Source organism: Rousettus aegyptiacus, unplaced genomic scaffold (genome assembly GCF_014176215.1).
Source record: "Rousettus aegyptiacus isolate mRouAeg1 unplaced genomic scaffold, mRouAeg1.p scaffold_m13_p_4, whole genome shotgun sequence".
Classification (NCBI taxonomy): Eukaryota; Metazoa; Chordata; class Mammalia; order Chiroptera; family Pteropodidae; genus Rousettus; species Rousettus aegyptiacus.
This window is the reverse complement of record NW_023416307.1, coordinates 49575976-49603070: the sequence shown is the minus strand read 5'-3', so window position 1 is coordinate 49603070 and position 27095 is coordinate 49575976. Positions and strand designations below refer to the sequence as shown.

General features: G+C 37.4%; 1 protein-coding gene across 16 annotated transcripts in view; it reads right to left on the bottom strand.

The window, feature by feature from the left end:
- The window catches only part of DLG1 (discs large MAGUK scaffold protein 1), a 231765-nt gene extending 225422 nt beyond the window's left edge, over nucleotides 1-6343 (bottom strand). For 7 of the 16 annotated variants that reach the window (XM_036219408.1, XM_036219416.1, XM_036219410.1 and 4 more), the window contains exons 1-3: nucleotides 5403-5827; nucleotides 4891-4940; nucleotides 4077-4208 (exon numbers count right to left, since the gene is read on the bottom strand). In XM_036219408.1, coding sequence (XP_036075301.1) covers nucleotides 4077-4208; nucleotides 4891-4909 — 151 coding nt within the window. In that variant the 5' untranslated portion in view covers nucleotides 4910-4940; nucleotides 5403-5827. Of the gene's footprint in view, nucleotides 1-4076; nucleotides 4209-4890; nucleotides 4941-5402; nucleotides 5828-6145 lie in introns of those variants that run through there. The other 9 variants (XM_036219405.1, XM_036219412.1, XM_036219413.1 and 6 more) reach the window with 4 other exon arrangements.
- Between the last annotated feature and the right edge of the window lie 20752 nt (nucleotides 6344-27095).

Here is a 27095-nt window from a genome sequence, read left to right as displayed (position 1 = left end):
TATTAGCACATAGCAAGTGCTCAATGTTAGCCGTTATTACTTTTTTACACACATTTAAAGAGTCATACTTTAACATCCATTAAGATGAATACTATCAAGAAAACTAAAATAACAAGCATTGGCAAAGAAACTGGAACCTTTCTTCACAGTTGGTGGAATTGCAAAATGATGCAATTGCTATGGAAAACAGTATGGTGGTTCCTCAAAATGTAACTACCATATGATTCCACAATCCCACTTCTAGGTATGTACCCAAAAGAACTGAAAGAGAAGTCTCAAAGAGATATGCACATCCACGTTCATAGCAGCAATAGTCACGATAGCCAAGAGGTGGAAACAACCAAAATGTCCATCAATGGAAAACAAATAAACAGAAATGTGGTATATACATACAACAAAATTATTCGGTCTTAAAAAGGAAGGAAATCAATCCTGTCACAAATTATGACGTGGATGAACCCCTGAGGACATTATGTTACGTAAAATAAAGGCACAAAAGAACAAACACTGTATGATTCTTCTTATACAAGGTATTTACAGTAATCAAAATCAGAAAGCAAAATAGTGATTTTACCAGGGGCTGAGAGGAGGAGGAGGAAAAGAATTGTTATTTAACAGGCACAGTGTTTTAGTTTTGCAAGATCAAAAAGTTCTGAACCGTTTCACGATAATGTGAATAAGCTTAACACTATTGAACCATACATTTAAAAATGGTTAAGTTGGTAAATTTTATGGTTTAACAATTTTAAAAAAAAAGTCATACCTTGAAACTAAGTATAACAACTTAAAAGCCCTGTTTACAAGGGCTAGTGAAACTATTAACAAAATAGCAACAAGTAACTCTGAGCTAAAAAAAATCTCGGAAATTGACACATTACATAATCCATCTTCATTTTAAAATATCTTCAGAACTTAAATACTGCATTAAAATAAGTTTGCTAAATATTGTAAACAAAATATACAAATAACATGACTCAACTTGAATTCAAGTCTCTAAAGCCAGCCTGATATTGAGCCCATGTTTTTCTCCTATGCACAAGAAAAGCAGATGAGTTCTCTGACCCCATAACTAACCCCACGGGTCTAGACTGGCATGAAATCTCTGAGAACTACCAAGGTTCTCTGGACTCCCAGACAAATCTAATAATCAGAAATGACCTCAAACCACTATGGACTTTAACACCTGGACCCTGACTATAATCAAACCATACTCACTCTACTCACAAAATTTTAAAATAAAGTATAAAAATAAGAATACAAAATCAAATATATTAAGTTTTTAATTCATTATCACCAAAATCAGGGACTAAAATTAGGGAGACTTTATCTCACATTTATACAAAAACAGTCACATATTTTTGGAATAAACTTTAAACGAATGTTTAGCTTGAGCATTCTTTTTTTAAATGTAACTTTAAATATTAAGCTCTAAAGAAATAATCTATCAGTTGAAACTCTGCTTTCAATAATGTTTAAATCTTTAAACTATTCCTCAAGGATATTACTAAGCATAAGAGCTAGAACAATGATTGCTATGTTTCACTGAACTAAGTAAGGATACTGGTATTGAGGATATAACTTAGAAGATGCACTATTGTTTCATGTGCCACTAAGAATGTAAAACCGCTGCGAACATGTATCATGCATCCTAAATTCAGAGATATTCAAATACTTAAAAATTGTCATCTTAGAACTAATGTACTACAATATATACATGCTTCCTTCTCCTCAAGGTACCAGAAACCTAATCTCTATATCGACTACAGAGGAGGGGGGAGGGGAATCAACATTTCTTTAACACCAAAACTCCAAGTCTCACATGAACTTTTTTAAGTACATGAAATAGTCAATACAAACTATCAGTTCAAATCAGTAATTGATACGCACTGCAAGTCTAAAGAAGTAACTGTATAATTCACTATAGCCTAAGTAAATGATTTCCAAACTAAGGAAGTCAAGAACCTAAGCACCAAATAATTTCTGAAAAACTCAAGTGGTCAAAACCCATGTCTCCTTTAAGCCAATGGTCCACAGGTACCAGCTCTGAGCACAGAGTGCCACCTATTAAAAGGAAAACAGTTAATCTAGGATTTTTCAGTACATACTATGAAAACCATGAATTCTGGTTTAGCTTAGGGTGATTTACAAGCCTAAAGGACACAACTACACTGTTTCTAAAACAATGGTGCAGGGGCAAAGGAAAAGAAAATCTACCTAAAAATTTTCAAAGACTGAAAAAAAGTAATAAAGGCTAATAAATTGGCCCAATTTCAGCTAACACAAAATAATGCATTTATTAATTTAGTAGTGTCAACAACTCAATTCTAGGATGTAAACATATAACCACCTCTACTAAATTTATCTGTTTCAAAATTCCCAAAATCTATTACTTTCCTTATACCAAAATCTGATACTACATCCTATAGGACATTAAAATATAACTAATTTAATATCAAAGTAAATTCACAACCAATGAAATTACATAGAACAAAGAAGATTCACAAATATAAAAATAATTAGAAAAAACTAACTCCATCAGAATTCAATTATGTACCAAACACATTCAAAACAAAGCAGAATATGAAAAAAAAAAAAAATTCTTCCAAACATAGCAAATCTACCTCCAATTTAAGAAGCATAGTTTGTTTGGTTACTTCACCAACCATTTAATTTTAAATTGCAGACTACACACAAAGGAGGACTGCATCTATTTACCCATCTATGCCTACATCTAGGACATAAAAGTTATACTACTTTTTTCTAAACAGTGATCCTACTGTATAAAACATTTCTAGGTTTAATGTTGACTTAGAAAACCAAATATCTAAAAATAACTTTCCCTTCATTTTTTGCTTTTTCTCTCCCAGAAGAATCCAATTTGACATCTGTTTGGACCTTAACATTAGAGCTTAGAAATTCAAATGTCAAAAATGTCCATCAGTCTATACAAAAAAGGCAAAATGCTGATAATTTCTGAGATGAGTGTTAGGTATATAGCAGTTCATTATACTGTACTTATTCTTGCATTTTTTAAAAGTTTATAGTAAGGCAAAATTTTACTCAGGTGTATTGAATAGTCTTCTTTAAAATCTTCAATTCTAAAACAAATTTAGTAGAAAGCATCAATTTACCAATAACTTATTCGACAAGGTACACTAAGTAAAACGGAATCCTCAAATCACATCAAAAGTTACTCTATCAACATAAATGTAAGCCTATGTACTTGGAAGTTATTGAGGAAATTTTTATAGCGCAAAAAATATATATATCTTAATATGCTATCTAATCAACGACTAATTTAAAAAACTTCATTCTCAGAATTGTAAGGACCAAATTTTCTAGTTCAGTCGTTTGCACACTTTAAGGCAACTGAAGGAGAGGGCTAAAGACAGATCATGTTCTTTTATATATTAGGGATTGTTTACAAGAGATTTTGTTTTAAAAAAGAATCTAGTTACTTCAAAAAAAAAAGCTTAAAAATCACTGTTCCATAGCACCCACATTCGACAGCTAATATAATAGGACACAATCATTTGTCCAGTTCTCCTTTGAAACAATGCACCACTTCAAATTTCTGTTATGGTTAAGAATAAAATTATGCCTATAAAATAAAATTAGACAAAATCATCTCCAAGACCATTTTCTAGGTCTAAAATTCGGGCTCCAAATGTAAATAAAGATCTATATTAAGGTAATAAATGTTCTTAAACATAGCAGAACTCTTCAAACATTCTGAGGGACTTCTGAGAAATATAAATCAAACATAGAAACAAAGTAACAGTTACAAAGTTGTTACCCTTTGGGGGTAACATTTTTACAACTACTCTCTTTCTTTACTACTTAATGCTAGGATATGAAACAGTGTTTTTGAAGACCACTGAAAGATACTAAAAGTTTTGGTTCTTAGATATTTTTGGAAAGAGTATTCAAAATACATAACTCAGTGGATATTCAAGTTGCTGAATATCTCACAGAGAACAAAGTACACCACTCTCTTAAATTTAAAATAAATGAATTCAAAGGAGCATTAAGCCTAAATGACACATAATGATCACAAATAAAGTTTTAATTCCCACCTATTAAAGCCTGAAAGAGGTTGCTCTGAAATATGTTAATAACCCGTTCTATAGAACTTCTGAGCTGTTTGTCTTCAGTTTGGCTTAGTTTCGAGCGATATTCTTCCAAAAGGTGCAATGCTCTCTGGGTATCTGAAAAGAAAAACAGTGTGACTGAAATTTTATATTTACAAGAAAGTACTACACACTAGCTATGCAGCAAATGATTCTCTAAGACATAAAGAGTTCCCAAAATCCTCCTGGTCAATGGATGCTACTATGTACATGTACACATATTCCCTAGAACGATCCAAAAAATTTAAACATGTTTCACAGTAGAAAAAGAAGGAAAGTGAGTAGTTTTAATAAATGTGTACTGGTAGTCTACCACAATAAAAGATCACTTGATCAAAGTATTAGTAACACAGTTTTAGCTGATTTGATATGTAAAAGCAGATTATCTACAATTTGTCATCATAGTCCACATCTTAAGTGTCTCAAAATACCAGCTCTTAGCTAGTATCCCACATTTGCTCACAAAACAGTGTTTAATAAGAATGATAAAGTGAAATATTAAAACAGCAATTCAGAGTTTTTAAAGACGTTTCAGAGCGAAAAATTAACTGCCTCACTAGAGAGACAGACATTAAGGAAGAAAGTTTGACAAACATATAGGTGTTTCCATCTTCTGAATGATGTGAAGCTTAGATTCCCTAAGTAGTAAGGCTAAGACTGTGCTCTCACCAGCTACACATTTTTAAAACTCAGTAATGAGAAAACAGACACACAGAAAGCCAAGTGACATCCACAAGAGCATTCCGAAATAAATTCTCACCTTGCTTCCGGACCGGCATTTTCCTCCAGAATCAGGAAGAGGGCACACACCTTTAAAACCATAAAGCAGAAAGGAAAAAAGAACGAAAGAATAGAAATCGTGGTTAAACTTGCATTTCCCCCCAAATCTCAAATCGAAAAACTCCCAGCCCAATTTGAAAAGCACACCTGGCAAAGTTTTCCCAAGTGAAAAGAAGAACCCCCAAACCCAGTAGTGTCGGTCAAACTAGAAAGCTTTTACCAAGGGGGTGGGCACCTCTGCAAATTAAGAGCAGAAAGAAGTTGGCTTCGAAATTCTGCTTGAAAACTGCCCCTCTCCAAAAAGCACTAAATGCCTAGACGCGATGCCACCCCTTTCCTGGGATAAGTAAGCATACCCCGAACCTATTACTTGGGGGTCAAGAGGCGCTCCGATCCTTATCCCTTAAGCCAGCAGCGGCTGTAAAGCGCTCCGAGGACCAGCTAGGCAGATCACCCCGCCCTGCCCTGCCCGGGCCCCTTCCTCTCGCTTGCCTTTCTCCTCACTTGCTTCCTCCGGGCTACTCCAGCGGGGGCCGGACAGGGCAGCGGCCGCTCTCCGCGACGCCCTCGCGCCCCACATGCACACCTCCGCGGGCCCCCACACCTGCGGCGCCACCACAAAGTTCTAGCGAGCCGCGTACGTTCGGAGCTGGGGTGCGCCCGGGACCAGCTCGGGGCGGTTCCCCCGCCCGGCTTCGCTCCACGTCCCCCCGCCCCGCCCGGGGCTCGAGGAGCTGAGCTGAGGGGGTGAAGGAACGGGGGAGGAGCTCCCCTCGGCGGCCGCACCCCCGAAGCCTCTTCCTTCTCCACGGCCGCCGCCGCCTCCTCACTCGCTTCGGTCCGCTAGCCCGCTCGCCCTCTCCGCTCCTAGCCGCCCCACCCCCGGAACCTCGCCTCTTTCCGCGCCCCCAACCGCTCTGCCCCCAAACTTTCCGCCAAGATGGCGGCCCTGGAGCTGGACTGCCGCGGCCCCCCACGTGACCGCTTTCCCGCTGTCAGCCAATTGGAAGTGAGGAGGCGTCTCGCGCCGAGCCCCGGGCTCTCAGCGCTGCTACCTTTGGGTTGGAGGGGGGAGGAGGACCAAGAGAGGCCTGGGGAACGGCGAAGGGGACCCGGGGAGTATCCCAAGTGAACCTCGCCGCTAAAAGGGGAGGCCACCGCAGGGGCTCTAGGGACAAAGAAGTTGACAGACTCTACAGGTGGTCCGGGGTGGCCCTGGATGAGCCCGCTTTTACCTCGCCCTAGCCCACCGGTGTGTCCCGCGGTTCTGAGCGAGTAGCGCGCCAAGCCCGGAAAGGTTGGAGTGTCTGAAGAAAGACGTGACTTGAGCTACACCAGATCCAAAACACAGATTGCAAGACACCTTTTAACCTCACTAAACAGGAGCTGTTTTCAACTCCACGTCAGGAAAAAGTGCCTGATGCCCCTGGGAATGGATCCCCAACCCAGAAAAGCGGTCTTGGGGAGGAGTTGACTGCACCACCCACGTTAAGGGGCGGGAGAGGGCGGTGCTTGGGAAGGGGGAAAGGGGGAGAGTTTGGTTGGGGGAAGGCCATCTCTGCATTGTCTTCCACTTTGTACTGATTTCTTTAAAAGTTGCTATTCGCCCCTCAGTAAAAGTTGTGGGGATGTTGAATTAAAGAGCATGTAAAATAGGGAGATTGGTTACTTGATAAGAGTTTGAGGGTCTTACTAAAAGATTTTTATGTCTAAGTGATTAATACCAAGCATGAATACACTTAAGGGTGGGAGGAGAAAATTCGTTCTTTCTTTCACTCCTTCATTCTTTTATCCCCTCTTGCCTGTGTCACTTGCGCAGTCATCAATCTTACGTTACCCAAACGCAGGCGGCCCCTTTAAGAACTCACCTGTAGCCACCTCCACCGAATACGAGCCGCCCTTAGCTCGCACAGCTGATTTAAGTTTCGACTGCACCTCGGAGCAAGACTGCGGGCTAGGCAGCACCCGGCTCAGGGGCTGAGCTACCCAGATTGATGAAAGAACCTCGCGGAAAGCTGTCACTGCCCAGGTCTTGAGCCTCTTCTGGATACGAGGGACCTTCCTGCTCTGAGGCCCAGAGAGAAGAATCTGCCCAAGGTCACCCAGAGTTAGTGACAAAACTGGAAATACGGAGATCGTGTTTTTCAAAACCGAAAGACTCTTCGCAGTAAACCTGACAACAGTAAACCTGACAACAGTAAACCGAGGCCATATCCTTGGAATAAAAAGGGAAGTCCAGGGAACCTAGCACTGTAACTGGAACAGTTATTCAGAGTATACTGACCACTGGTCTCACTTTGGGATTGCACCTTGAAACTCTAACTTATGAGAACCCACTAGACCCACTCCCTCAGTTTAAGATAAAGAAACTGAGGTCTAGAGAGGGGAAAAACAACTTGCCCAAGGACATATAGGCTAACCAGTGACAATAGCCCAGAAGTAGGCCTCCTTGTTCCATTCCAAGGCTCTTTCCACTGTGACTTTTGGGCAAATGTTGTTGGTATATTGGCAGCAGATGTCTATGGATTAAGCATCTTGGGAGCTTGAGCAACGATTGAAGCAACATTTCATAGAAGAAATGGGATGAAAAAGTGAAGGGAAGCTCCTTAAAGGAAGGAGCTTAAATAGAGGAATTTTTCAAATTGTGAAATAGAGGGGTTTTTTAAATAGTGAAAGTGGCTGATGGCGTGCTTATTACTACTATTATTATATTATTATTATTTTATCAAGATTTCAATGATGAACTGTGATTCTATTCTAAGAATGGACTCTTCAGAATTCAGGAAAAGGACGGGATTTTGCCTTACCCCTTAATATCATTCATTGTTCATAAACGTTCACTTGCTAGGCAATAGGGACAGAAATAAATAAGATCCAAGCCATGCTCTGAAGGAACCATAGCCTAGAAAATAGATAAAGGCAGTGCATCTTTTCCCAGGAGCCACTGAAAAGCCAAAAACAAAATTTGTGTGAGTTCTCAATATCATCACAGTCCTCCCCTAAAAACAAAGAGTGGTGGGTCGGTGGGAAGAAGAGGGACAAGAGGACATGACGCCTTCCCTTTTTGTCATCCTCTAGCCCTATGGGGCTATCAGCAGTGTCTAAAAGTAGAAATGTAGCTAGCACTTGTTCTATCCTTAGGGGCCAAGACAAGTCCAGGCTTAGTATGAGGGGCCTTTCATTCTTATTTCTCCTTTTTATTCATTTGTATTAGTTATTCATAGCTGTATAACAAATTTCTCAAAGCTTAGTAGCTTAGTAACTCGAATAGCAATAAACATTATCTCACAGTTTCTGTGGGTCAGGAATTCAGGGGACCTTACCTGGATGTTCTGCTCAGGGTCTCAAAAAGATTGCAGTCAAGATGTCTATCAGGGCTGCAGTTATCTGAAGGCTTAACTGGAATTAAGGGAGGATCTTCCAACCTGGCTCACTCACATGGCTAGTGCTGGCTGTTGGCAGAAAGCCTCAGTTTCTCACCATGAAGATCTTTCTGTAGGACTGCTTGAGTGTCTTCATGACGTGGTGGTTGACATCCTCCAGGACAGTAATCTAAGAGAGAAGGCAGCACTCACATCTTTCATGGTCTAATCTCAGAAGTAACACTCTATCACTTCCACAATATATTACTGGTTACTTAGGAGAGCCTGAAGAGTATGAATACCAGGAGATAAGAATCATTAGGGGCCATTTGGAAGTTCAATACCACATCATCAAAACATATAAAGCAATGACATCTGGATTTTTCCAAACAACTTGTTTCCTTGAAGCCTTCCTTGCTTTATGCAGATGGTAGCTACCACTGAGTAAGATCCATTACAGGAACTGATTACTATTCCAACATCCTAATTAAAAACCATTTTTTTTCAGCCACAATTTAACTTTATTTAATCTCTCAGTTCTAAACCTTTCCTTTTTAACCACCCTAACTGTAGCTCCACATCTCTGTTTTTATCCTTTCCCTGTCTATTATCCCCGTCCATTGTCCCAGCCTATCCTTTGTAAAGGTCCCAAGGTCCTGTCAGACTCTATTGTGTCTTTTGCTCTTACTCTAGCATAGTGTTAGTGAGCTATCTGTGCCAAGGCAATCACTAAAAAGAAAGGACTCGATGCTGTCAAAAATGCTAATGCCAGCCAGCTTAGGCTGCATGAAGAGGAATAATGTCAAGAATGACAGAAGTGATTATGTTGGTCAAATCTCCACAAACTGCTCAGAGGTCATTACCTGGCAGCATACTTTAAGAGAGATCTAGATAAACAAGCATCTGGAAAGAAGGAATATGGAACCATACTCTAAGGGGAGAAATTGCAGAATCTAAGATCATTTCTTTGAGAAAGGAGAGGGCTCCAGGGAGCTTGATTTGATTCTTCGACAGTCTTATTCTGGTATTCAGGGGACAGGACTAAAACTAATGGATGAAAATTACAGAGACACAGGAAGTTTTTCTTTAATATGATTTGTCAGAATTGTTCGATATTCTAAAGAGCTTCTCCAAGGTGGTAGGAGTTTCCCATCAAGCAGAGGCTGAAAGAATCCAGCAAGGCTTCCTTGTCAGAGGGAGTAGATACCCAGGACAAAAGATTGGACTAAGTGACCTCGGAAACCAAAGTTCTAAGCACTTGAAACTTCAGTTCCTTCTTTAGTATTGGTACCATGTTAACTACATAAGAATCCATCCTATCCAGTTTAAGTGGTACTGGGACTGACTTTCTTCTACAGAGATAATTCTTATCAGAACAAAATGTACACATCAAAATCAATTCTTTTAAAAATGTGAATAATTGTCTATTTCCATGATAATTGACACCTAACTCATTCTCTTTAATGGATGATCCACCCTCAGATTTTTATATTATGGGTTCCTAAATAGATGTAGGACTAATAACTGCCTCCCATTTGTACCAGTTCAAATGGAATATCCCTTCATATAGTATTCAAGGGCATATAAGATAAACTTCCTGGTTGTGATTTCCCACTTGGCAGGGGAGGACACCGAGGAAGAACAACATAACCCAGTCAGGACACCACAGGTAAGCTGGTAATAGAGCAGGGACTGAACATTAATTAGTTCATTGTTTTTTCCATTAGACTACATTGTTTTTTCTCTACTTGACTCCTTTCTAAATTTAAAAAAGCAAGCAAGCAAACAAACAAAAACTCTCCCTCTCTCCCTCCCTCCCTCTCTCTCTCTCCCCCCCACCCTCCCTCCCTCCCTCTCTGTCTCTCTCTCTGTCTCTCTCTCTGTCTCTGTCTCTCTCTCTCTCTCTCTCTCTCTCACTCTGTGTGTGTGTGTGTGTGTGTGTGTGTGTGAGAGAGAGAGAGAGAGAGAGAGAGAGAGAGAGAGAGAGAGACAGAGACAGAGACAGAGAGAGAGAGAGAGATGGAGACAGAGCCAGATACTAAGAGAAAAAGAAGAGAGATACTGAGAAATTCTGATAAAATAATGTATAATAGCCTAGTCTGCTACCTATTTATTATATATTTGAATGCATTTAACAGTGGAGATAATTTGATGGGAACAGGTAAGTCACCTCTGACCACAAAGTAGTAAATTTCCACACTTTAATTATATATGTATGTTATGACTAAATGAATTTTTTTTTTTGATGCAAAGGTGTTTAGTTTTCTTAAAACTCTGTAGCTTCCTTCTCTGCTCCCCATACCTTGATAAATACCTTTGAGTATGAATGAGGCATTTCACAGATATATGGAATATCTCACCTGACCCTCAGGCACCATCTAGTGCCATCATCTCATTAGACAGACATGTGAAGTAAGCTCCAGAAGAGCTCCCAGATAGTATCAGCACACAGTTAATCAAAGGACTTTTCCCTGATAACAGAATGCCTCTTGGTGGGGAGAGGGAGTTTCTTCTTTTAAAGAACCTGGGGTATTGACAGAAATTTAGAATCCCATATTGAAATCCTTAGGATTATACTCAAATCTCTTTACATGAGACAGCCTCCTCACCCCACTCCCTGCCAAGAGGATTACCGGGGTCTATTCAAAGAAGGCTCTGGATAGGTCCCCTTGGTCAAATTATCCTTTCATAGGTGAAGAATACAAACTTAGAAGCTTAATTGGGATTTGAAGAAAGGCTATTAGAATTTTAGGAGGTCATTTGTATTCCATTTCTGAGATGTAGCTTGGCTAATGAATTCTGATAAGCAAAAGAAGGCAAAAGATTCTTCATAATTGAATGTGGATTAGGTACAGTGACCAATCTCCTTTAGCACAAAAACTGCCACAGTCGTCCAAAAGCTTTCAGTGCCAATCTTTTATTTTAGAGAAATGACACTCTCTAGAGCTATAATTTTCCTGTTCCTCATGTTGTATAATCTGAGTTTCTTTATTATTCCCTTTTATTTTAAGCTCATAAGAAGAATGATAAAGGCAAATAATCATTTAAATCTTATTTTCTATTTAAATTTCTTTAAATTAGATTAATATCTTCCAGAAGATAATTTGACCAACTGAAATTAACTATTTGTAATGTAAACATCCTCTACCTTTTACAAATAAAGTGGGCTACAGTTGAGGACATTTCCAAATATACTATTTAAAAACCTTGCAAAAATTTCCAAGTCAAAAACTATTTGAAATCGCAAATTACCATATGAATAAATAAAGCCGAGCCCAAAGCAGGTAGAGGACAACAAAATAATATTATGAAAACAATGATAAAAGGACAGGGATTATTAATCGCTAAGGAAGATGAATAAAGTTAGGTAAGAATAAGGAAGGAACAAATATTTAATTGGGGGAATAGAAAATACAAAAAAAAAAAAAAAGTACTGAAAAACCCCCAAGTAGGGTAAAATGTGTGTGTGTGTGTGTGTGTCTGTGTGTGTGTGTGTGTGTGATGTTAAATGTTAATTGTGCCTGGTAAATACAAGATTGTCTGTTCTATATAACCTCTGTGCTTTTGTGAATATTTGATATATTTCTTAATTAAAATTTTAAATCTAAAAAGCAAAAGGTACACTTGTTTGGAAGAACTCTAAAAGAGCTAAAGAAATAGAGGTTCCAGATACCACTAAAGACGAGGTACAACTAGATATGGTGGGAGCAGAAAACAAGAGAACTTAAATACCAATACAAGTATAGGGAGCAATTAGATGCTAGGTTTCCACGTACTCAGATAGGCAACTACCTTTCCCTACTCTTCCAAAAGACAAGAGTGTTATTACTGGGAAAAAAAAGAGAGGCTTTAGAGTTGGGACATGGAACACAGAAGATGGTGGTGAGTTACACTACTCAAAACAAAAGAATGAGGAAAAAATCTGCACATTCAACACAAATTCTCCCTCACCAGCCTCCTTCATCCTCCTAGATCCAGAAGTTATAGCTGGGCATATATCCTCTAGGCAGAAAAACTGAACTGCCTGAGAAAAAAAGACCAGTAGAAACACAGTTAGGAGGTTCACAGTAACAGGCTAAGCCATCAAAAAAATGCAAATCAAAACCACAATGAGATACAACATTACACCCACTAGGATGGCTATAATCAAAAAGAAATCATCTGTTAAGATGTATCTATTAATAACAAGTGCTGCCTAGGATGTAGAACAACGAGAACCCTCATATATTGCTGATGGGAATGTAAAATGACAGAGCCACTTTGGAAAGCAGTCTGGCAGTTTATCAACAATTCTATTCCTGTGTATACACCAAAGAGGATTAAAAACATATGTCCACACAAAAACTTGTACACAAATGTTCGTAGCAGCAGTAGCCATAATAGCCCAAAGTGAAAATAACCTAAAAGTCCACAAACTGATGAATAGATTAATAAAATGTGAAATATCAATACAACGAATTATTATTCAGCAATAAAAAGAAATGAGATACCGATATATGCTACCACATGATCTTTGAAAAACATATATTAAATGAAAAAAGCCTGTTACAAAGGACCACATATTATGTTTCCATTTACATGAAATGTCCAGAATAGGCAAATCTCCAGAGACATAGAGTAGATTAGTGGTTGCCTAGAACTGAGGTACATGGAGAGGTGAGATGGTGGTGGTGGAAGACTAAGGGGTGAGGTGTTATTGTTGTTGTTTTTTTCAGGTTAAAGAAAATGTTCTAAATTGATTGTGGTGTTGGAGGCACAACTCTGCATTGAATCGTATGCTTTGGATGGCTGAATTGTATGGTGTGTGAATTATATATCAATAAAGCTGTTTTTTAAAAAGTCTGGTTAGTGACGTTATTACTCTTCAAGAATGTTGACTGGTCAACAAGCTCCTCCCATGCACACAGAACTTCCAATCAGCTTAGCTTTCAACAGGAAGAGGCAACCAAGGATCACCAGACATTTGGGGAATACCTCCATCATGAAAGACCAAAAATGGACAGACAGGAAGAAAAAAACCTCAAAGAAAACAGGAGTTCAGAGTCAATGCAAGAAATATTTTAAAAACCAAGAAATTATAATAAATATACTCAGAGAAGATATTGAATCCAAGAAGACTATAAACAAAAAGGAAGAAAAGAATTCTTCAAAAGGAAGGAGAAGAAAAAGCAAACAATGAGAAAGAAAATATAGTAAAGTGAGAGGTTTGGTAAACAAGGGACATCAAATAATAGGTATTCCAGAAGTGAGATGGAGAGGAAATTAACAAGTAAATAATATAAGAAATTAACAAAAGGAGATGAAGTTAACAAGTAAATAATACGAGAAATTTATCAGAACCAAAAGAGACTACAAATTTAAAAAAAAAAAAAAAAGCTGACTTAGCATCGGCAATAATGAATGTAAAAGACCCATACAAAAACACATTATTGTGATATTTTAGAACACTAAAAATGCAATGTAGATCCTAAATGCTTCTGAAGGGGTTGGGATGGGACAGCCTACATACAAAGAATTGAAAATCAGAAAGGAATCAGAATTCTCAATAACATTGGAAGATAAAGACAGTTAAACAATGCATTTAAAATTCTAAGGAAAAATTACTTCCCCTCAGGATTATGTCTAACTAGATTATCAATATGGGTAAAATTTAAAAATAAATTTTTTTTCAGTGTTTCAAAAAATTTATCTTCTAAAAGGAGGCTTCTATGTGGATGTGCTTTGGAAAAACAAGGCTGTAAGCCAAAAAAGGAGATGTGAAATCCAAGAAACAGAATTCAACATGGAGTAGGTGAAGGAAATTCCCAGGATTCTGGTTTAAGACAACTTCAGGACTAGGGCTGTGTAGCCGGAATTTGAGAGGAAGCAAGCCGTACAGATTGAAAGGTTGGAGGATTTCAGGTGCAATGTATCTAAGACAGACATGGAATTGGTAAACTAGTTGATAATTTTGATTACATGGAAAAATGTATCAAGAACAGTTTTTCAGAGGTGCTAATGGGGGTGGGAAAACTTAAGGATATGTTGGAAGAAAACTAAACAAATGAAAAATATCTAATTATTAACTCCAGGAAAATAAATTGCATAAGAAAGAATATATATCCACTATACACTAGTTGGCAGAAAAGTGTAGTATTTTTGAAAACATAATATAGTTATAGAAACTGATCGAACCCAAAAAAGAGAGAGAGAATTGTAATAGGAGAATGAGAATCAGCAACTAAAAGTTTTAGCTATCATAATAGAAAATCAATTGATTATATCAACTGCTGAACAGGAGTATCAATCTTCTATATCAGCTGTCCCCAACCTTTTTGGCACCAGGGACCAGTGCTTCAAGGAGAATCTAATGCCTGATGATCTGAGGTGGAGCTGAGGCAGTGATGATAGAGTTGGGGAGTGGCTGCAAATTCAGATGAAGCTTCTTGCTTGCTGCCACTCACCTCCTGCTGTGTGGCCCAGTTCCTAACAGACCATGGACCAGTAGTAGTCCACATCCTGGGGGTTGGGGACCCCTGTTCTATATTATTTAGTAATATAGAAGTAAATTCCAGAAGAAACAGCTAAAAGAATTGAAGATTTCTCTCCAGAGTGGGAGCAGTGGGGAGGGGAGGAAAGGTCAAGGAACTACATTTTATCATTACTATAAGACTTTTAGCACTTTTGGACCTTTAAAAACTATTTATATACAATACTTTGAAGATAAAGATTATTTTTAAATTTGTATAAGTAGAATGTAGGTGATACTCGTTTACTTTCATGCCATATTGAATCCTTAAGAAGAATTCTATTGCTAAATGTAGATGTAAAGAATCTTGATAACTCCAGTTGCTGCTGCCGTCTGTTGTTTTTGCTGCTGCGGCAGCCATCACTCCTGAAGAATGAGACAGCTGGTGGAAGTGGTCATCACACGACGAGAATGACAGGAGTGCAGAATCTCCTTTTCTAAGGGTCTCTGATGTTCTTTCTAGGAAAGTTTTAATGTGGTTCTGCTTGTAGACAATTTTAAAATTCCTTCTCAGAACCTTTCCAATTTAATATGAATGTGAATCCCTAAAATTCCTAAAAACAAATAGGAGATCGCCTGAGAGTGAGAATGTCAAGTTTCTCACCACCCTCATCATAAAAAACTCCAAAAAAAAATCACTCTTTATTAGCATCCAGTATTAAAATATTAGTATGCCTTAGTTTATGTTTTTATCTTTCTTTAAGGGTGTATTTTAGAACAAATATACAATTTTTAAATTTAGCCGATATTTGTTTATGGATAAAAAAAACTGTAAATAGTTTAGAAACACCTTTATTTATAAGTAAAATTTGTTCTCCATTCCCAGTTTTGCCCCTCCTCTCTGACTCACACACTTTAAGGATGGATTTTAATGGTTTGGTAAATCATATTGCATGCCACTATGTTTTGAGATTTTGAGGGGGATGGAAATGAGAAAGCAATTTAAGAAATTGACTGCTATATATGTTGAGAGACTGGATATATAGACAGATATTGGCTAGACTGTAAATGACAATAGATTTCTGATCTACCACCTCTGCAGCAACCAGCTTAGGGATCCAAAACACAGTCTCTGTAGCAATTGGTCTAGAATGATGAGGGCTCGGTCAGTGGCTGCCAGGTTTTGTTTTTGTTTTTGTTTTTGTTTTTGTTTTTGCCTTTGCTATTAACTTGGGACTAACCAGAGAAAACCAGATATGCTTCCCAAATCAATCATATATAATGTCCAGCTTTTAGTTATCCTGCCTTCAACTTTGCTATGTCAACTAGAAGGCTTTCCTCCTTCCTTGCTTGCCTTCGAGTTCCTACCAAACACAAGTGATGACAGCTGCCTCCCAAGCTATAGCAAGCTCTGAATAAATAGCCACTGTTCTCATTCAGATGGCCATCATTCATTTCCACAATGGCAAGAAGTTCTTTACAGGAGCAAAAATAATATCAGAATAACTGTTTCGTCTGCTACATTAATAAAAGCTTCACTCGTTAAGTTCAGCTAATATGTATTATGCTAGAGTGATCCAGGAACAAAAATAAATTTGTCTAAGAAGGAAACCACATAGCTGAAGCTTTGGGAGTTGGAAAGTCAATCTTGTGTCATTGTTTATGGCCTGTAGCAGGCAAACTATTTACTTCAAATGTCTCAAAGTTCCTTGGTTAAACATGAATGAAGAGAAAGCCTCAGCAATTAATGTAATAGCAGAAAAAGAATTACTACTACTAATATCTTTCCTGCTAGTTTTCTTATTTAAAAAAAAAATCTCTTAGTACCCCTGAAGGTCTATAACATTATTGTTAGAGTTGTTTTTTAAAAAATTATATAATTACTTGTCTAAAGATGATTGCCCCTCCAATTATGTTCAATTTACTAATCTAGACCACAAAGTTTTTCATTAATTGGCAAACAAAGCATCTGCAAAGTTTTTTGCTTCAGGGAATGATATTCTGGTAAGTTTTACTGAATATGACATTTTAATTAGCACTGCTAATGAACTATGCTTATTTCTTTGGGAAGCCACAATTTATTGAAAGAATTAAAAGTTTTTAAAAAAACTCCAAAAGAATCACACTTTCATTTTGAACATGACTCGGATATTTGCAATAAAAAAATTACTGAGTATTCCCTGAAGTCATGGTGGTTTTTAAACACTGCATAATTCTAGGTATTGCCATCAGGAAGGCATTGTACCATTGCTCATTAAAGGATAATGTCATTATAATAGCTTTACTCTGAAGCATAAACCAGTTAAATGAAGCATCAGAAAAAGAAAAGCAAAATTTGTTTGGCAAAACATTCTTATTCTACAGTTTGGTGACTCTACACTAAGCCAGAAAGGAATACAGCTAGCTAGTGGCTTAAGATGAAGACTTCCAAGGAAATGCTGCAAGATTATACAGTTCTTATAACTGGTCTCTAGACTTCATTACCTCTGTTCATGAAGCTGTCTTTTCACAGTTAGCTTTGCAAGTTAATTGTTAACAAATCAGGAGAGAATAAAAACTCAAACATAATGTAGCATTTAGGAAGATCTTGGACCAGTGCTTTTGATTCCCTTCTTTGCATTGTGACCTTATACTGTAAACTTGGGCGTGACTAGTGCTGTTCTGGCCAAAGTGCCAGGAAGTTCAGATTAGGTCAAAGTCAAGCTTAAGCCTGGCTGACTCTGAGGTCAGCCTATTCGCACGTCTTTTTTAAAGATGGAATCACTTGAGGAACAAGGCTACTGGTCAGAAGAGCTATTTTCCAAAGCCAAATCCCATTGGCTGGTCTACAAAACTGTACTGTGTGTTGGATCTGGACTTTGTGCACAGGATCTCTCTTAGTGCCTTATAAATTTGGTCATGGAGAGAAGATCGTGCAGGAGTGGGCAAGGGAGACTGTTATTCAGAGAAAGTTCTGACCCCTGGAATCCTCCATATTAAAGGAAGAAACTACTTCAAAATTCTTAACTTTAAAATTCTTCTATGGTCTTCTTAATGTAAAAGATAGCTTTCTAGAGAAGTGATTAGCCTCAGGGGTTTGTATAATAGGCTAACAAAGATTTTAGCCAATCCAGAGCTAATGTTGGCAGCAGGAGAACTGCATTAGTCCTTTTGCCCCAAGGAAAGGCCTTCTGTACAGGATTCTCTTGGGGATGGTGCCAATGGATAGAAGGAGGTTAGGTCTCTAGAGGCTCTAGAGATTGGTCAATGCTCAAAGCTCAGCTATCGAGGAAAAGGTTGCTCCCCTACAAGTAGGAAATGTGAAAGTATTGGCAACAAGGATGCTTTAATTCTTCAATCAGGTCAATTTAGTTCAAGCAATATTTAATATCACCTATTATGTTCCAGGCACTGTGACTACAAAGATGAATACAACCCAGTTCACGCCCTCAAGGAGCTATGGTTAAATGAAGGAAGTCCATACAGATACTTAAGTATAATGTGATATACGATAAGAAAGGAAATCCTGGGCTGAGGCCTGAAGGGTAAGTTAGCCAAAGGAAGAAAGGTGGAACAAGTTTCTAGGGTGGAAAGAGGTAAATGAAAGGCAGCAATGAGGTCTGGGAAATTCAGAGGCAAGCTAAGCATACCGAGGGGCCTTCCTGTTATTACAGATTTTGGAATTCTAAATTTCTTTGTTTTTTGAGAAGGGAAGTTGGAGTCTTTTTAGTTACATGTGACGTCATGGTGACCCTCACAATCAGAAGCCATACTCAGCATCTCATTGAAGTCCCTGCTGAAGTGTGTACTATGTGCTGCACTGAGGGATGGGATTTGGCCTTCACGCTTCCGTCCTTCTTTTCTCCCTCATGAGCTTTCTCATGTCTTTTGACATTTCTCTGTCAATCTTATTTCCCTCTCTCTTCTTTGCTTCCCACTTTAGCTGCACCAAAATGACTTCATTTCATAAAACAGGTTAATTTTGAGCTGCATTTAGGTCTCTATTATGGCCCCATTTGTGAGAGACCTTGGAATTCCCAGCATACTTTGCTTTCAGGGTATTTAAGTACCCTGATACTAGGCTATTTAGGGACTAATCCCATCAAGCAGATGTTAGTTCTAGAAAGACAGCCTAATTGAGCAGGACACTGAGAGGGATAGATAGCATGGGGAAGAAAGGGGGTAGGGAGAGAAGAAAGGGGCAGTGAGGGCCGGGATCTCCCTGTGTTAGCAGCTGCTCTGACATTCCGAGCTCCTTCTGCAGATCCAAAGGGAATTATTAGCTCTTGGGCTCAAAGATTATATTAACACAGTTAGCATAGTATTCTTGAAAAATTTGCCATTTGATGCAGTGAACCCAAGAATTACTTTTTCTTCACTTACATTTTCTTCTAGTTTATGTGCTCAGTGAAGAAGCATTAGAAAACAGAAAAGTACTAGAAAAAAAATTAACTAAAATTGCACAACCCAAAGATAACTTCCAACATTTGCTGTAGATATTTCTAGTATTTTACATGCATATATATTTTTCTTACAAAAATAGTATCATGCATGTTATTTTGTAGCTTCCTTTTTTAAAAAGGGAATTTACATTTATTTTTCAGCTTCAAAGGGTCTTAACAAGTGATAACGACAGGAATTTAAGGATCTGTCTGAGTGATAGTTATTTCTTGGAAAATGTGTGCTACAATTCAATGAATGGGTTAAATGTTAAATGTTGCAGTATTGGTATTTCATATAGGTGTTCACCTATTTAAGGTGATTATTAAACATATGTCATATGTCTACACAAACATATATTCTCTAACCTGGGCATCTGAAGATCTGAATAATTCTGTCAATATTCTGCTTTCGACTCAATAAGCAATCTTAAGAAAATTAACTCAATATTACCTTTCTAGATAAAGTCCAAATTCTTAAACATGGTGTATGGGGTCCTATATTGTCTGGTCAGTCCATTCATATGGAATCGCATGCAATTCCTAGAATGTATCATGCTCTCCTGTGCTTGCATGTTGTTTAAACATGATTTCCCTCTAGCTTCCCCAGATAACTTATTAACTCCTCCTTGCATTTTTAAAATATTTAATTGTGGTGAAATACAGAACACAATTTCTCCTATCTTAGCCATTTTTAATATACAGTTCATCAGCGTTAAATACATTCACACTGTTGCGCAACCAGTCTCCAGAACTCTTTCCGTTTTGCAAAACTGAAACTCTATACCTGTCGAACAACTCTCCATTCCCTCCTCCCTGCAGCCTCTGGCAACCATCATTCTACTTTCTGTCTCTAAGAATTCAACTCTCTAGATGCCTCCTGTAACTTGAATCATACAATACTTATCTCTTTGTGACTGCCTTATTTTCTTTAGTACTATGTTCTCAAGGCTCATTCATATTGTAGCGTGGGTCAGGATTTATTTCCTTTTGAAGGCGGAATGATATTCCATTGTATGTATATATCACATTTTGCTTACCTATTTATCTGCTGATAGATGCGTGGATATATTCCACCTTTTGGGTATTGTGAATAATACTGCTATGTGGTCTCTTAAACTTTACTCCCAAAGAAAGTAAATCTTTATACCAAAATTATTATCCAGAAGTGAAAGGTATTGTGTAAGTCATCAGTCACAAAAAATAAAATGATAAGATTTTGCTGCCTAAATTTTCAATTAATATGTGATATTAACTCCATTTTAAAAGGGTCCTCCTTAAATAAACATGAGAAGTCCCCTCTAGTTTGTATATTACTTTTCCATTTACAAATCACTTCTATTTATGTTTGCTTATATATTCCTTATAGTTAGTTATTATTTTCCCTAGTTTACACATGAAGAAATTGAGGCCCAAAGAAGTGACTTATCTGAGATCACAGAGCTGATAATCGGTGTCTTCTGTTTCCAAGTTCATTGCTTTTAAAATTACAGATGACTCATTTACCAGTCCTTGAGATCTAATCATAATGACTAAGCATAGTACAGACTTTCTGAAGACTTTTTTTTCCCCAAGCTGTGAAGAGGTGGTAATGGTTTGGGGAAAGTAGCTAAAAGCTGTGACTTAATATGAAGACATTTTGTGGCTGATATGTAGAAAAGAAATACAAAGAGTATTTTTCCTTTGCCCAAGAATTGTGGGTTACCCTTCATAGAGCTGATCCAGTGTAGTTTCAAGCATGATGGGCTCTGGGGTCACTTCCTTGAATTTGAACCTTGGCTCCACAGCACAAATTATACAATTTGAACAAATTAACCTCTCTATGTTTCTTTTTTTTTCACCTATAACATGGATAATATTAGCTCCTGTCTCACTGGACTACTGTGAAGAATAAATGAGATAATGCTAACTGCCTGGTATATAACAACTCTTATTCCTAGTATTGAGGACCTAGATAATACTGTTCTTCTGTTTCATCCTGGGAAAGAGGTATGTGAAAGGGGCTGGTCAAAATAAGGTAAGAGTGAAAATAGCCTTCTCTGATACTGGTTTAAAAAGATAATTGAAAGTCTTCTCTAGTAGACTATCACTGGTTTTTGGAAATTTGATTAAGATATGATCCAGTGTAGTTTACTTTGTGTTTATTCTAGCTTGTGGTTTGTTGATCTTGTATCTGTGGGTTTATGGTTTTCATCAAATTTTTCAATGTGTTTTTCTGATTTCCCTTATGGGACTTTAATTACAAGTATGTTAAACAGCTTGATATTGTCTGAAAGATCACTAAGACTTGGTTCAATTTTTCCCCCAATTTTTTTTTCTCTGTTCTTCAGTTTGGAAAGTTTGTATTACTATGCATTTAAGTTTACTTACCCTTTATTTTGCAATGTCTAATATGCTATTAATCACATGAAATAATAATTTCATTTCAGATACTGTATTTTTCAACTCCACAAAGTTCCATTTGGTTTTGTACTGTATCTTTCATTTCTTTCTTCATGATAGTAATTTTCCATGAAATCTTTGAGCATATTTATATTAGCTATTTTAAAGTCTTGTCTGCTAATTCCATCCTCTGTTATTTATGGGTCTCTTTTTATTTACTGGTTTTTCTCCTTGTTACAGGCTGTATTTTCCTGCTTCTACACCTGTCAGGTGGATCTGCTCAAGAGTAGACTGACTCCTTGGAATTTGAGGAAAAATGAGAAAGGAGGAGAGCAAATGAGGAGAAGCAACACTGGTTTCAGTCAGAGGAAGGTCCAGAACAAGAAGATCCTGCCAGAGCAGAAGTGACAGCAATAGCACCTTTCATTTGTATGGCACCTTGAGGTTCACAAAGCACTATCACCTTCATCATCTGCTATAACGCATACAACACTTGTTCCTGGTAACAGAGACAGATATTACCATCACTGTTTTACTGATGAGAAAACTAACACTCAGATATATTTATGTGACTTGGCCAGAGTCATATATACTCAGAAGTCTAAAGGCCCTTGCTAACACTCTTATTTAACTGTAACCTCTTTCATTCAGGTGTTTGGAAAAAAAGTTTAGGTTCTCTGCCTCAAGAAATGTTGATGCACACACTAACCTGATAGACACTCAGAGTTTTTTAACCTGCCTCCATTCCTTTGTTAATTTTTTTATGGAGACTAAAGAATATTTGCTACCACTACCAACTTGTTAGTTTCTCCCAGAATATAAAAGACATTGTGTAGTTGTCTGGGAGGATTCAGTAGTGCTTTTTCTCATAAACATACTGACATTTATTAGCAGGGAGTTCACTGATGTCTTATGATAATCCTGAGATATCTGCCTCATCTCCAGTCATTAATTAGCCCTTGCATCACTGTACCTTATTCATTGTTTTTGTTTCCCTTTTTAAGGAATTACCAGCAAATCAGTATCTACATCAATAGTTTTAAAATTTTTTATTTGTAGCAGAAGAGTATCTTTTTTTAAAAAAATAAAATTTTATGTGGAGTCCAACTACAGAACACAGATAAAAGTGGAACTAATCTGGTTAAAGAGGGGTGGGGATGGGACAGGTGGAACTGCCAGGGTCCCACCTACTTGGAAAACCCCTTAGATCCCACAAGGCCCTTCTATTGGACCTGGAGCTCCAAAACAGTTGGGAAAACGCTGACCTGTATAATAAAATTTAAACATCCATTCATCCATCTGCTTCTGGTGGCAAGTAAAAATGATAAAATGACTTTGGAAAACAGTTTGGCAGTTTTTTAAAAAGTTAAATACACATCTACACAAAACCCAACCATCCCATTCCTAGGCATTTACCATAGAGAAATAAAAGTAGATGTCCATATGCAGACTTCGCACATCAATGTTCATAACCGCTTTAGTTAGTTGTAAAAGCTCAAAACTCCAAACCACTCATGTTCATCAACATAAGAATGGATTAAAAATTTTGAGGTATACCCATAGAATGAAATACTGCTTGGCAATAAAAAGGAATTAATTATTCATATACACAACAACATGGATGAGTATCAAAATAATTATGGTGAGTGAAAGAAGACAAACATCCCCCCAAAAGAGCATACTTTCATACACATAAAATTCTAGAAAATGAAAACTAATCTATTATAACAGAAAGCATAACCTTGGGATGGGTTGGGGAACAGGTGGGGGTAGGAGGAAGGGATTATCAAGAGAGCCATAAGGAAAATTTGAGGGTAAACGATGTGTTTATTATCTTTATTGTGGTGACGGTATCAGAATATATGTTTTGTTGAAACATAAAATTGTACATTTTCAATACATGCAATTTATTGTATGTCAATTATACCTTGAAAAAGTTTTTTTCAAAAGCGAATAAACAGGTAATTTTTTTTACAACTTAACATGCGCTTACCATACTCAGCAATTGCACTCTTGGACATTTATCCCAGAAAAATGAAAACTTAAGTTTACACGAAAATCTCTACACAATTGTTCACAGCAGCTTTATTACTATTAGCAACAAACAAACAAACAAACAAACAAATGAAAACCCTGAAAACAACACAAACACCCTTTATGGGTGAATGATTGAACAAACTGGTATATTCATACAGTGGCATACTATTTAGCAATAAAAAGGAACAAGTTATTGATATATGCAACGACTTGGAAGATCTTGAGGGTATTATGTTTAGTGATAAAGGACAATCTGAAAGAGTTACATTCTATATGATTTCATTTGTAATCATCCTCAAATGACAAAACTATAGCAATGCAGGGCAGATTAGTTGCCAAGGGCCAGGGATAGGTCAGGAAGGTATGACCCTAAGAAGAGAGTTTCTTTGTCATGATGTAACAGTTCCATATCTTGATTGTTGTGGTGGTTACACAATATGTATGAGGAATCAAATTGCAAAGAACTATACACACACACACACATACACACATATACACATACACACACACACACACACACACACATGGGTGTATGTAAAAACTGGTGAAAACTGAATGGAGTCTATATGCTACCTAATAGCTACCAATTTCCTGGTTTTGACATGTTACCACAGTCATATAAGATGTCGCCATTGGGAGAAACTGGGTTCAAGGGACTCTGCAAGCTATTTTCGCAATGTCCTATAATCTGTAACAATTTCAAAATAAAAAGTTTACAAACATGCATAATGAAGATAAAAAAAAATTTCTGGAGACCTCTGGTTGGGCTGCTGAAGTTAAAACTCTCTAAGACATACTTTTTCTTACAAGCTCTTCCTAAATGTCTTTAATTAAGGTGCCAGTGTGAGATAAAAAACAAATGAACTTCATATTTCTCCCCATATTAAACAAAGGCAAAAACTGAAAGTGTTGAATGAATCTATGAAAATGTAGTTTTTTTTGACTGGTCTTATTTCTTCAAGGCAGAAGACACCAGAATGTGAATTTAAAGAGCAGAGACAGTATCCTTATAATTCTAGCACCTAACAAAGGGCTTTGCTCATAGGAGGAGCTCAGTAAAGACTTTGGTAGTAAAGAAGATAGAAAGGGAGGGGGAAAAAAAGGTAAAGAAAGAGACTTCGATAGACTTTAGACAGCTTTCCATGTCAGTGCAGAAAGGTTATCTTTAGTTAATGATAGATCCAGTGTACAGGACCAATTCCATGTGATGAGGAGATTTTGAGAAAAGAAGGAAAAGGTCCACTATGTAAATCGCTGCATCCTTAGAAAATGAAAATCATAACTCCTGGACTTCTCTTTCTCCAGGGGCAAAGGTGTCAGCTGAGGCTGCATCTATAGAGGCTAGAGCCAGGCTGGGAGTGGGAGGGACTGAGAGAGTCACTGAAGCAGTCTTCAGTGGAAGATTTTAAAGGATGAACACGAGCCAATGTCGTGACAGAGAGCCCAGATTCAGCCAAAGATGAACAAATACCAACCACAGTTCAATATTTGGAGTGGAACCCAGGGGGAACCTAGAATCAGGAGTCGGAAGGGGACAGAACTGGCATGGTCAAAGAAAATATGGAACATCTAAACAGTGGTGGTAGTGCTCCTTGCTCTCATCTGTCTTGGTACCCACCTGATGGATGGCTTACGGATGCAGTAAGAACTGACTACTTCGTTGTTACTTGTTTCATAAAGAAGTTACAAGAATATGAAATTTTCTAAAATATGCTTGGGCTCCTCAAAATTTTAGGAAAATAGTTGATATTTACTCAGATACTTAAGGTTTCTTTTCTTAGCGCTATTTCGAAGAGTGTGTAATTCCGCTTTGGTAAGTTGTCTGGTTCAAAGTCAATAACATGACCAAATTTTCCCTTGTCCTAGTTCATACCTCCTTCCCCCACCTGGGACTCCAAGACTTGTGTTTTAAATAGTGTCAGCTTTTTTAGGGGCCTCTTCCCATTTCCTCATTTGATTATACTGCCTCCTCCTATACTTATGTGACTTCAAATTCCACATTTTTTCTTACAGTCCTTTACACTATGGCATAACCACTTAAGTCTACAGAGTTTAAGGATATAGATTTAGCAGAAATATGGATATCTAGTTTTTATAAGAAATGCGTTGAACATAAAACTGTGAGGCTACCCTTTTCTTCATGACAGCCCTGACCTACACTTCTCATCCATCTTCTCAACCTTTCACATTATTTCCTGAAGCCATTTCATCTTCCGTCTAAAATGCCAACCTAAAAATAAGTAATCGCACTGAAAAGGATCCAGATGGAAACAGAAAAACATGGACACAGTCATTTGGTACGCAAAACATTTTCTATATTTGTCAGTAGATCTAAGTTTGCTTCTCATCTTCATTTCTGCCTCATCATAGAGTGAGTGGTATTAGAGATTAACAAAAATGTTTCAGCCCATTGAAACAGAATTCACTCTGTATGGCTTTTTGACTTCATGTGGTAATGGTTGATTTGGGCACTGTAAACACTTAAGAAAATTATCTGGAGATAAATATGACTAGTTTATGTTTTTTTATTTAAACAAAGACTTCACATTATGTGTTCTTAAGAAGTATGTTTTTGTTTGTTTCAATCAGTTGTGAAAAGAAGGCTCTGTTGAGCTCAGAACTTGGCATATTCCCTAATTTCTCTTGGTGTAGAAATATGGAAGACTTTCTAGGGCAGGTCTTTAGCTTCTTAGACAAAGACAATCAAGACATTAAAGTCATCAAAACCAGATGAATGCTGTATATTACAAGTAAAGTCAGAAATCCAAAATATCAGACTAATGAGTTATTATTCAAAAAATTCCCTTAATTTATTCTCTTTTTAGAAGCAAGAAGATCAACACGCATGCACACACACTTAAATCAAAGGGGATTTAGTAACTTTTTTAAAGGAATTTTCTAGTGTCAGTACACATTCATCTATATCTTTCTTATGTACAATCTTGTTCAGTGGCAATTGGTATTCAGAATAAGACATTTGGGACACCAAGATATTTAATAACCAAAGAAAAAAAATTTATTACCAAAGCAGAAAGTCTTTCTATGCTATATTAGAACAATTATCAGAATATAGAATTGAAACAAAAAAAATATTTACTGAATAACTATCTTTAGTCAGGAGAGGCCTCATTCCCCAGGCAACATGAAGAATCTTATTGAGATTGTATTAAAGACATAAATTTTAGGACTAAGTTAATGATTTAAGCCATGGAGATCTGCAAGTTATTCTCCCACATTTTGAAGAGGAAAAAAGTACATTAGCCCTTAAATTGTGTGGTTTTAGAAAATGCCCGAGTGTGAGACTTAGAGCTGCTATCAGTAGGTTAATTCTACACAAATTATTGGTCACAATTTGATCATCTTTTTTAGGCTCAAGAAATGTTCCCAAATTTCAAGGTACAACCAAATTGTTGGTATGCATATCCTCCTAAAGAAGATATTGAGACTCGAAACCAAGAAAGCAGAGCTCTAATTAAATAACTTGAAGGTGACAAAAGTACAGTCACTCTATCCTCTATATTTGCATGTCCAAATTTCA